This window comes from Lontra canadensis, unplaced genomic scaffold, assembly GCF_010015895.1.
Source record: "Lontra canadensis isolate GAN:19392208 unplaced genomic scaffold, GSC_riverotter_1.0 scaffold28, whole genome shotgun sequence".
Lineage (NCBI taxonomy): Eukaryota > Metazoa > Chordata > Mammalia > Carnivora > Mustelidae > Lontra > Lontra canadensis.
This window is the reverse complement of record NW_022631022.1, coordinates 2,054,665-2,066,768: the sequence shown is the minus strand read 5'-3', so window position 1 is coordinate 2,066,768 and position 12,104 is coordinate 2,054,665. Positions and strand designations below refer to the sequence as shown.

Sequence of the window (12,104 nt, the reverse complement as noted above, 5' to 3'; positions counted from 1 at the left end):
CTCTCTCTGCCTGCTTCTCTGTCTACTTGTGATCTCTCTCTGTCAAATAAATAAATAAAATCTTAAAAAAAAATAAAAAAAGAATAAGTTGCTGTTCAAGGGAGAACCCGGAGGTGGCGACCATACGTTTTGGTCTGCAGCTCCCTTTGCAGAGGTTCCTTGAGGAGGGGCAGCTGAGAGGTGCTGGGAGGGGCAGAGGTGAAAGGCACTGCTGGGTCTTAGGTGTTTCTGGAGACTTGTGACTACATGGCTGGGGGCACTGCCCCAGCTCAGTCCTGCTTCCAAACACAGGCCAGCTCATCCGAACAGCACTCAGGAAAATGGTACCCTTCAGACTTGGCCTTGGCCTGACTGCCCTGCCCTCCCCCACACCCCTAACTCCTCAAACTAGCATCTCTTTAATTATGTGTCAGGCTCCCAAGTCCAACGTTTTCCACCACATTGTCCAGTGTGTATCTGTAAGTTGCAGGGATGTTTAGATAAGGGCTCAGATCTGCTTGGGGGGCCTCTTGGGCCAGGACCCCAAGCCTGTCTCTGGTTCTGAGATGCCTCAAAGCCCACGTTTCCCCTGAGTGGTTCTGGCACCACGCTACCCAATGGGTGGCCTGTGGCTTTTCTTCTTTTGATGGGTAGGCTGTGCCAGGCTTCCTGGGAGCCAAGCTCTCTCTCTCTTCTGTCTGCACTAAGCCCAGGGGGTGCTGGAAGGCTTTATGATTTGGGGTGAGGACTCTGTTCTGTACTTTGCTGGGGACGCCAAGGCCAGTGCAGAGCAGCCCCAGCTGCCTCTCCAGGCTGACCCCCGCCAGATGCACAGTGACCTGGATGGTCTACACTAGGCGTCTTCCAGGAAAGTTGCAGTGGCTGTCCAGGCCAGGAGAGCTCACAAAGCAAGGCCAGCAGAGCCAGCCCCTGGGCAGTGGTGGTCAGCAGCCCCTACTCAGGACTTCTTGCCTCCGATGCGTTGCCCGACCCTTTTGAGTGCCTGGATTATACTTGGATTTCTTGGGGTTTTTTTTGTTTTTGTTTTTTTTTTAAGGTCGCCAAAGCAACATAGCTCACATTTTAGTGACCACATTGTTTAAAATATAGCTTATCTCATTGGAATGTCGGAGCGTGGAGTGACACCAGAGCCGGATGGGGCCCATGTGGCTCAACCCGACCTCCGGGGCCCAGGCCACAAGCCATGGTCGCCCCTGTCCCATCACTCCTCCCCTCCCCCATTAAAAGTAGCCCCTACCGTCTCTCATCCCTGGGAAGAGAGGAGAGGGCCAAGGACGTTTTGCTTCCCCACAGTGGAGGCTGGGTCAGGAGCAGGATGTACTCAGGTTTTCGTACATCCTCAGTTCTAATCGTCAGCACCACGTATGGAATGCTTGATGCGTGCCCGGCGCTTTTGGTATTTCTTCCGGTCGGTCTGCAGACTGGGCGGCGTTGGTGAAGAGGGCCGCCCGTCCCGTGGCTGTGGAGAGCCACGTGTCAAGCTAAAACCCTCAGAGCTGGTCTGGTTTGCTCACAGTCACACAGCCGATCCGTGTGGAGTGCCGGCTGCGTTCTGGGCCGCCTGGCGGTAAAGGCTGGGCTCCACGACCTGGCTAAATCTGGAAGGCTGTGGTCTCCACGCAGGGGCTCTTTTGCCCCCTTCAAAGACAGCTGGCAGTGTCTTGAGCCATTTGTCCTTGTCCCGGCTGGGGTGGGGGTGATGGATGTGCGCCACTGGCATTTAGTGGGTGCTGCTACACAGCCTGTAACAGACGGGGCACCCCCGCCCAGTCCAAGGATCATTTGGCCTAAGATGTTGATGATGCTGGGGCGAAGAAGCTGATCTAGGTGTCCCAGCCCTCCTACGGACGCTTTCTGGGCCTGTGCTCAGTGCAGGAATGTTACCGATCTGCATCTTCTCACACACGGGGTAGGCGTTCTCCTTCCCCTGAGAAGGGATCGTAGGCACAGACCCCACAAGTAGATCTGGGCCCTCGGCCCTGCAGGCCCCTCCCAGAACAGTTTCTGATTTTTTTTTTCCTCTTGTGCTTCACACATTTCCAAAGGCCTAGTGAGCAGATTTCCCTGTGGGTTCTCACTCCAGGCAGTGAGCTGGGGTCTCTGGCCAGGGCTCAACGCTGGCACGGTGAGCCTTTCCTGTCCCTTGTACCTGATCCCGCAGATGCACCCTAAGTACTCAGGGGACTTCAAATATATTTAATATCAGGCTGGATGTCTAAGACGGAGGAGTGAGAAGGGGCAGGGCCTCCTTGGTTCTCCAAGAGGGAGGTGGATTCACATAGGCAGTGAGGGGGGTCAGGATGATACTCCACCCCATGTTGGGGCCGTGTGGGGCAGGGAGGCTGGACCAGAGTGTTGGGGAGTCCTGTTACGATGCTGCAGCACTGACGGCAGGGAAGAAGGACGGGGGCCTGGCCTAGGGCCAATCATGGACCCAATGGGGTGTCAGAGATGGTGCAGGAAGGAGGGCCAGGGGCCCGGACAGGTGTGGACTAGGGTGGCCGGAGGTGACAGGAAGATGAGGGAGTTCCAGGAAAGATGATGGGGGGATTGTGTAATGGGAAACCTCTATTTCAGGGTTCCCAACTCTTATTAGAGAACTGGTGTCTCCCAAGATGGCAGTTTTGCTTTGAGGAGCCCTTGGTTGAGACCACAGGACAAATGGAGAATTTCTTTTAGGTGGCTTTGTGTCTTAGCCATCCGACAGACAGCACGTGGAGACATTTGGAAGATAGTTTCTATAATAGCTATGGGTTCACTCTGTGGACCATGCGCGTGTGGTCAGAGACCCAGCACCCTGTGGGCCCCCCCACAGCCCAGGCTTTGCCAGCCTTGTCATCTTACAGGCTCGGAGTGCCTGAGACCAGGCAGAGCCAAAAGCTGAAAGCCCCTCTGGAGGCCAACAGGCCAGGAGGTGGCCATGTGGGTGGCATGGCCACCCCTGGGGAACCTGCTGGGCCTGTTCAGCAGACTTGCTCAGGTGCTGGGTGATGCCTGGCCCTCCTTGAAGACCACACGAACCCAAGGCCAGCCAGGCAGGACGGGGCCCTTTATGAGCTAAGACTAAATGAAAACGGCAAGGCAAGTGGAGAAGCCCTTTTCCAAACGCTAGAGTACTTTATCACATTGGATCCTGCAGGCTTCGGTAGAACAAGGCACGAGGTCTGGGGATTGTAACACCCTCGGAGAGATACAGAAATAGCCTTGCAGAGCAGCCAGGGGAGCTCGCTGGGGAGCAGGCAAACTGGGGGTCCCTGACCCAGTAGCCTGGCTTGTCTCCCCAGACCTGCAGCCTGTCACCTACTGCGAGCCAGCCTTCTGGTGCTCCATCTCCTACTATGAACTGAACCAGCGCGTTGGGGAAACATTCCACGCCTCGCAGCCTTCCATGACCGTGGATGGCTTCACCGACCCCTCCAACTCAGAGCGCTTCTGCTTGGGGCTGCTCTCCAACGTCAACCGGAACGCGGCCGTGGAGCTCACGCGGAGGCACATCGGTAAGGGCACCCCGTCTCCTCATCCACCCCCCCTCCCCACCCCCAGCGGCCCTGAGCAGCCTGGGCCCAGAACCCACCTGCCCTCCTAACCCCCCTCCCCCCTCCACTGTGCCATACCTTCTGCTGGGACCTGGGGAAAGGACCCACTTCCCTAGCCAGCCCTCGAACTCTGTATTGCCCTATTTAGGGGCTAGGCCAGAAAAGTTCACATTGCTTGGTCACTCCCATTCAAAAACACAGATTAAGTCTGAAGAGGGGAAACCCAAGGACGAAAACACTCACTTGAGGGGATAAAAATGGCAAATCTATGAAAAGGGCAATATGTGTGATTATCTTAATAAACATACCCCTAAAGGACTGACTGCTAGGTGGAGAGGTAGGTAGTATCCGGAGTGATCTTTTATTAATTTCATATAGGCTGCCACAACCTTCTAACACCCAGAACATACTTAAGAGACCACTTTGTTTATGGAAGAGGGAGCTGTGTGTGTGTCACTTAGATGTTCATAGTTTGGGGATCCTGAGTCCCTCAGAAGACCCTGGAGATGGTATAATAGGGTATGGTCAGTCCAGAGCCCCTGAGCTCCGGGGCAAACCCCGGAGCTGGGCAGGGCTCCAGCGGGTCTGGTCCCAAGTGCACCAGAGCACCCTTGATCTTGTCCATATCATGTCTTGAGTTTTCACGGAAAATTTCATTTGAAGAGAGGACTTTATGGTTAAAAGATGAAACGGGAAGCCATGGGTCTGGGCCTGGGTTCTCGTTCTCCAGGGGAACAACCTGATGCCCACGGGAGAGCAGAGCCTTGCTGAGGCCACACCGTGAGTGTGACCTAGTTGGTGACAAACAGCCCCCTGCCACTGAGCCCTCAGCCTTACCAGACAGCATCCATATTTGTTTTACATTAAAAAAGATGGGTCCTGAGTGGCATCCATAGGTGTTTACTTATTCTCCTTACGCTTTTCTATATTTTAAAAATAGTGTTTGGAAACTACCAAAACAAAACACATTTTTGTTCTTTTTGTCGGGGTCTTTCCATCTCTGCCTCTGCTCTTGACAGACAATCCAGCGGCCCCTCTTTGTGGACCCCGAGTCCCCCCACACCCCTCGTGTGTCGTGCCAAACTAAGGAGAAAGGGGCTCTGGGGCCATCATGGGATGAGGAGGCAGAACTCCCAGCGGCCCCCTGGTTTCTGTCCCACTTGACCTCGTGCCTGTAGAATCTGGCTCCATCTTCCAGCCCTCTGGGCCTCTTCCCCAGAAGTGGCAACAGAGGCCGTCCCGTGCGGAAGAGAGCCTCCCCGGGCTGAGAGCAGCACTCATGTCAGCATGTTTACGTAACTGCTTGCTTGGCTTGCAGAGCCAACTTAAAAATAATTTCTGTCCATCTGGAATGGATTTAAGAGATGGAGGAAAAGTGAATGACAGAAACCTATGGAATGTTTTAGAAAAATGCACAGAGGGGAGAAGGTACGGGGGTGGCATGAAGCCATCCCTGTCATGAAGGGCCCCTGGGATGTCTGCGGAATGAGTTTCTGTTGTTTCTGTTGTAGCTCCCACTCAGTGGGCGCTGTATGGGGCTCGGCCGCCCTATGAGGTGCGTGTGAGTGTCGCCCATCTTCCGAAGAGACGGACGCTCAGAGGCTGAGGAACTTGTCTGTGGCCAAGGCCATCAATGCAGGCTTAGCCCATGCACCTTCCCTGCGTCACTGGCCGCCCCGCATTAGGGGACCTGGTGTCACCCCCCATCCCCCCTGCGGGTTTAAGCTGTTTGGGTCCTGTTTGTCCAGTGAGGCTGGCAGGGAAGCAGTCACTCAGAGCACTGGCTGCAGCTTGGGCCCCTTGGCATGCCTCAGCTGGCCCTGGGGCCAGCCCCACCCCAGTCCAGTCTGACCCCCATCTCTCCAGGGCGAGGCGTGCGGCTGTACTACATTGGAGGGGAGGTCTTCGCAGAGTGCCTCAGCGACAGTGCCATCTTCGTCCAGTCGCCCAACTGTAACCAGCGCTACGGCTGGCACCCGGCCACCGTCTGCAAGATCCCACCAGGTATGAGCTCTCACAGCCCCGCCCCGTGGTGCTTCCGAGATGTCGGGGCTTTCTCCATCCTTACCTTTTCTGCGTTTGTACTGCCAGGCTGGAGGGGCTTCATAGGGGTTTTGTCTGTGTCTTACCGGCCGACCGTGCTCTCCTTGACCCTCCTGGGAGCAGAAGCAGCCTCTGATGGCTCTGCCTTTGATCCGCGGCCACTTGCTTGCTGCCCTGCGTGCACAGATGCACAGGCATCATGCTTTCGTCCTTCACTCCACAAACTTGCACGGCATGTGGGCGCCATGCCAGGTGCTTGAGGGAGACGGAGGGGTCCGGGAGGCCCTGCTGCTGTCCCCACAGACCTTACAGACAGGCTGAGTGTATGAGACAAAGACACAAATGGGTTTAATATAAGGAAGGGTACTAATCACCAAGGAAGCAGCAGAGATAAGGTGCTCTTGGATCCACGGAGAAAAACTCATTTAAGTGTTGGGATGGATCAGGGAAGGCTTCCTGAAGGCAGCACACAGGCATCGAGGGCTGGCTGGCATTCGGCACAGGGTGATGGTTGGGGTGGGGACCTTGAGGGTACATTATGGGCCAAGGCCCCGGGGGTGATGGAGAGTAGGGCACATGCGGGTGGAACTCTGGCTGGAGAGGCCATGTAAGAAGCAGGAAATGTTTAGAAAGCATGATGGGGCCAGGCCCCAGAAGGATGCAAGAAAGTTCTGCTTTGATTCTGGGGAGCTCTTGCAGGTTTTCTGAGTAGAACTGATGAATCCCACCTGTATTCCAAGAAATGGCTACAGGCTGCACCCCAGAGTGGGGCTTGGATAGGGCCACAGCTATGCAGCAACACAGGCAGAGACAGACCCCATCTGGGCCTCCGGACCTAGAAAACCCAGGCCGAGAGCCCCGCCAGAGCCCGCTTCTCACAGGCACGCAGCCCTGAGCCGTGCTGCTGGCAGAGTGTGGGCTGTGATAGGGCTGGTACTGGGTGTGGCATGTGTTTCCTCCTCCTGGTAGCAGATGATAGCAGAGTGATGATGAGCTTTGGGCAAGGTCAGCTTAAGAATGCAGAAGGTCTGAAAGACAGCGCTCGCCATTTCCTGCGCATTGTGTAGTTGTGTCTCCAGAGGACATCTCTAGCTTTGCTCTCACACAGTCTTCTCCCATTATCCTGGCTCCTCAGGTGAGGAGACAAGTTCAGAGAGGGTAAGCCACCTGCCCTGAGGCACACGGCTGGGGAGTGGCTGAGCTGGGATGAGCCTAGGACAGTGGGACCGTGGAGTCCAGTGGTCCCTCTGCTTCTTGGCTTGGCTGGGAGTCGGACCCCACCTGCTGTCCCGTGTCACCAGACTTCCCCTTGGAGAAAAAGAAAACTGGAAGCTCAGTTGTATTCCTGGCCTTATGGCTACTCCCTTCCCCAGCCATCTCACACCTTTCTGGGGAGGGCTGACTTGGCCCTGGTGGGGTTTGTTATCATAGACCATAGGAGCTAGGAGGACCCCCGAGGCCTGCCTCCCATTTTACAAAGGAGACCCAAGCTTATGAAGAGAAAATGACCGGCCCAGAGTCACACAGCAAGATTAGGAGTCCAGTGTTGGCCTGTTAATGTCACCTTAGCTCACCTGTTGGGTATTTCTAGCATGTGCTGTTGTTATTTTTCTGATTGACATATTCAGGCATTCAAGCAGTACGACTTCAGGAGATTTATTATAAACTTTATTTGGGCCTGGCTCGGGTTTTACTGCCTGAAGAGTTAGACACACACCTTCACTTTGCTGCGAATGTCACCCTGACCCAGCCATGTGCCCCAAGGCCAAACTGTGGCCTGAGTCTCTTGCTCCTTCCTGGTCCCGGGTGGATTCAGCAGGGAAGCCCGGGTAGAAGGTACCCTGGGACCCTCTGGGAGCCACCTGTTGGAGCAGCAGGTTGCGGAGCCTTTCGTCTGTCCTGTTTCCCCTGCGCCTACTGTCAAGGACTCCCGCTTGCTGGGTGGTCAGCTATGCCCCACACAGCCATGGGCATTCTGGCTTAGGTACCTTATGTCTCTGGTCCCTGGAGTCCTGCCTTGGCCCTTTTGCCCAGGGCAAGGCCCACCTCTCCAAACCCTTCCTCAGGTTGTTAGGTCACTGGCTTTACAGTCTTCCTCAGCCTTCCCTGGCTCCGGGAGCTGGAGCTCACACGCCAGTGTTGAATCCAGCCCTGTGTGTTGGCCACTGAGGTGGGGACGGCTTCAAGGGCAGGGACTGAGGGGGCCTGTCCCTAGTGTGGCGCCGAGTGCGGAGTATGGGGCTAACGCACGGAATCACCGTGTGCCACTTGAGCCGGGTCAGGTATGCTGTTCTGGATGGCGCACGGGTGGCTTCAGCCAGGAGTGGGGCACTGGACACGTATGCCTCTGTCCCCACAAGCACTGTTTTTGTTCTCTTGGCAGGGTGCAACCTGAAGATCTTCAACAACCAGGAGTTCGCCGCCCTCCTGGCTCAGTCCGTCAACCAGGGCTTCGAGGCGGTCTACCAGTTGACCCGGATGTGCACCATCCGCATGAGCTTCGTCAAGGGCTGGGGAGCGGAATACAGGTCAGGTCTGGGTGCCACCTGTCATGGGGGCCCAACGGCACAGGACTCGAGCAGCAGAGCAGGGGCCCCTTAGAGATGAGCTAGGCCGCCCTCACCCCAGAGAGCAGAGACCAAGGATCAGAGGCCGTGGCTCAGTGGGCCGGAAGGGCCCAAGCCACGCTGGGTAAGGAAGGGCTGAGCACGGCAGTGTCTCACGCACCAGAAACACGTATGTTCTAGTTCTTCTCTTCCTCACCATCACCCTGGGCGGGGACACTGGCACCAGCGCCGGTGCACAGATGAGGGGACCGAGGCCCAGGGAGGGAAAGTGACTTGCCTGAAGTCACATCATTAGCGGAAAAGCTGAGCCTAGCACTCTGCCTCTTGGCTCCTTGCTCGTTGTTCATTTTGGGCGGATGATTTTAGGACAATCCTCTCCAAGGAGTTGTTCCGCGCTTCTCTGGGGCTCTGGCTCTGATGGAGGTGACCCTGAGGATCTCGGGTATTAAAATTGAGAGGCAGATGGGAGGAGAGAAGATTTGGGTAGTCAAAAAGGAACAGAGTTTACTCGCTAAGAAAGGAGTTTTTGTTTTTTCAGAATTTCAGATACTGGTTTAAACATAGCACTGGTCAGGTCTACCTGGTCTGTTCTATTGAACCTCCCAGAGCATTCTGGTTTGGGTTTGGCGAAGCTGGTCCCTTTTCTTTCCACACCTAGACTGGAGGGTGCGCGGGCCAGAGCCCTGTGGCCCTCCGGCCCCCAGCTCCCGTGGCAGACGCAGAGGAGCCCGTGAGGCAGCCCGGGCCAGCGCCTTGCGAGTGACTGCCCCCTTCTCTTCATTTTTCCAGATGTTTGGAATCCATTTTGTTTTGTAGTCATTCTGCACCCAGGCCAAACCCATTTCAGTATTGGCTCTGGGCCACCGTTTGTAATGAAATCCAGATGAGCATGACTTATGGAAAGTCAGATTCTCGTTAGAGGATTTCGGTCCGTAAAGTCCTCTCCTATTTACCGTATTTGAGCTGCTGTTCCCTGTGTCTGCCCCACAGGCCCAGGGAACACAGCACCTTGGTCTGGGGAGGCGGGGGGGCGTCTCTGTGAAATCCAGGATGAGTGACTAACCGAGTAATGAAAGTAGTCCGGCCTCTCAGGAGAACTTACCGTCCAGTTATGACGGCCTGAGGAGATGAGCCCAGGCCCGAGGGCCCAGCCCAAGAGAGATTTTAGCCCACATTTTGGCCCTGGCTAAAATCATTTATGGGACCAGAGTGAAAGGTTACAAAATTAGTATTTTTCTTTCAGTGGGGAAGGGAACTACTTAGCTGGACACCAATGGAAAAGAGCCAGATAGAGGTCCTTTTGCTCTTCCTACACCCAGACTTCTCAGAGGACTGTACTCAGGCACTTCAGGTCAGAGAGGCACCCTGGGGTCCACAAGCCCATCTAGAAACCTCCACTCATGCCCAGCCTAGGCCAAGCAAGGAGGGCAGTGGCCTCGAGCTAAAAGCCCTCGAGCTTGCACACCACAGTGGCCCTCCAGCTCCCAAGTGCTGGGAGGAGGTCCCTTGGTGGTGGAAGCCTTTCCCTGGGGGCACTGTGTCACCATGTGGGACATGCTGCCAGCACGTGGGGTCCTGTGCGGCCTACCACGTTACTGCCACCTGGCAGCCCAACAGAGCTGCCTAATGGGCGGGTGCGGCCCCTTCCCAGAACAGTCTTGCCCTCCTTCTGCCTCTTGGGCCAAAGAGAGAGTAAGGTTTCATCCCTCCTGTCAGACGGCCAACAGCGGGGAGGGCCCCGGGCCCAGGGCTCTCACCTCCAGCTGGCACTAGCACCTCTGGCCTCAGCAGATAGCCTTTGCTCACTGGAGGCCTTTGGGAGCTCGCCTGTGGGCTGCGTCATCAACCAGCCTGAATTTAGACAAAGTGCTTTGGGGAAAAGAAACGTGTGGTGTGCCTTGGTTTTTTCCAGTAATTGTTCCATGGCTTGCTCTGCTTGTAAGATTTTCCAAAATAAGGCCATAGATGGGAATTATATCAGCACATTGGGAACTGATGGCATGTAGGTTCTGTCGGCGCTGTGCAGAAAACAGCCCTCCATCAGACAGACACACGTCATCAGGGCCTGCTGGGACTGGACCTGGCCCTGGAGCTGAGGCTGCCCATTCAGGACAGATGGGACCCAGGGAGACCTTTGTTCAGGCTAGAAGTTCTTTACAGGGGGGCCTGTCACAGAAACGGGTGGACAAGTAGGATACCCTGGAATTTGCCTCACACATTTAACCCTTGAAGGGCTATTTCCTTCCCTGGCGAGAGAACCTGATTTGTTCAAGGCTCTTCCTGGTTGGAGGAGTTTGCCCTGGCGGTCTCAGCAAGTCATTGGATCCTCCTCTAGAGCAGTGTCTAGGAAGGCGCCATGGGCCTATCTCTGGCTCTGGCTAGAGGACTCTCATCAAAGCAGGAAGAGGTGTTCTGACTTATATGTGTGTGCTTCTGCACATTTTTGAAGTCTCCCAGCCCACCCCTCTCCCTGTGTCTTGCAGGAGACAAACCGTGACCAGCACCCCCTGCTGGATCGAGCTGCACCTGAATGGGCCTTTGCAGTGGCTTGACAAGGTCCTCACGCAGATGGGCTCCCCAAGCATCCGCTGTTCCAGTGTGTCTTAGAGACACTGGGTGTGAAGGGGGAGGGTGGGGGGAGGGTGGGCTTTGGGGGGAAAGGCCGCATAGGAGAAAATTGGAACTCACTATTGTCAATGAAGAAGAAATTTTTCTCCCTCAATCAAAGCGGCACTGACCTGTTTTCCAAAACGCAAAAGCAAACCCAGAGATGGATTTTCTGAAACAGCTGTGTCTGCCAAACACATGTGTCCTCTGGTCCCCGTTTGCAGGGCAAGAATCGGCTTCTGCTCTGGCGGCTTGAGCAAACAGGTAGTAGTTCACCACCTGCCCCCTCCTCCCAGCCCCCTTGGATTTAATGACAGCAATCTGGGATGTCACTGTCCAACAGGAAATGGCCCTGGGTTCCGGACTGGAGCGTGAAACTCACCTTGGGTGTTCTAGGTGGGACAGAGCCTGCAGGGGCGGGAGCGAACCTCATGCCTAGCCCTCTGGCGCTTGTGACCAGTGCTTCAGCTGAGCATTCCTGAGCCCCAGCACTCCAGCAGACCCTGCACCCGAGGAGCCGGATTGACTTGGGGTGGGGAGGGGAGCGCATCTGTCCCCTTTCCTCTGACAGCGTCCCGAGAAGGGTGAGCCAGCGTGCTCAGAACATGCGCTCGCGGACAGTGGGGAAAGTGGACGAGACCTCTCCTCTCAAATTTGTCCTTTCTCACTTGGAACGGTTGGGAGAACTGCTGAGACTCAGCGCTTATGCAATGTATATTTTCTCTTCTCGCGTTAATCTCAGAGATTTGAAGCACGTGAGATGGTCACGTGAGGCAGGAGGCAGCTGTCGCATCAGTGGGGTCTGAGTGGAGGCGACGCTCCATTCCGTGGGTCTGCAGTCCTCTGTAGGAGCTCACTTGCTATTCTTATGCATCCGGCTTTCTTGGTTTACGTAGTCAGTTGCATTAATTAAATGAGCTTTGTCGTATGCTCGTTTAAATGTTTATTTTATATTAAAAAAAAAAAACCTGGGTTGGCACATTGACAGGGAAACCAGCATTGGGGGTGGGGGGCTGGCAACCTCTCTCTCTTAAGGTGAAGCTTTTGCAGGTTTTGTTGAGAAGACACCTGCCAGCACTTCTGGAAACTGAAATTAACAGAAGCAAATGCACCCGAAGGGAAAAAAAATCTCAGGCCAACATAGGCAAATGAAAAAGGGCTATTAAATTTTTTTTTTTTTTTTTTTACACCTTGGAAAATTGGAGCCTTGGAGCACAGAGGTGTGCCGTCTTCCCCCCCCCTCCCCAGGGATGTAAGATTATCTGGCTCATGGCTGAGGATCATCAGTGACGATTTCAGCAGCTATACTGTGTAAGAAGTACTGTTCCCAGTGGCAATTAGTGAGGAAACT

The 12,104-nt window shown here is 55.1% G+C and overlaps 1 protein-coding gene across 2 annotated transcripts in view; it reads left to right on the top strand.

The window, feature by feature from the left end:
- Positions 1 to 11,681, top strand: part of SMAD3 (SMAD family member 3) — a 113,399-nt gene extending 101,718 nt beyond the window's left edge. For both annotated transcript variants that reach the window (XM_032864632.1, XM_032864631.1), the window contains exons 6-9: positions 3,285 to 3,497; positions 5,403 to 5,540; positions 7,963 to 8,107; positions 10,630 to 11,681. In XM_032864632.1, coding sequence (XP_032720523.1) covers positions 3,285 to 3,497; positions 5,403 to 5,540; positions 7,963 to 8,107; positions 10,630 to 10,753 — 620 coding nt within the window. In that variant the 3' untranslated portion in view covers positions 10,754 to 11,681. The remainder of the gene's footprint in view (positions 1 to 3,284; positions 3,498 to 5,402; positions 5,541 to 7,962; positions 8,108 to 10,629) is intronic.
- Positions 11,682 to 12,104: the final 423 nt, after the last annotated feature.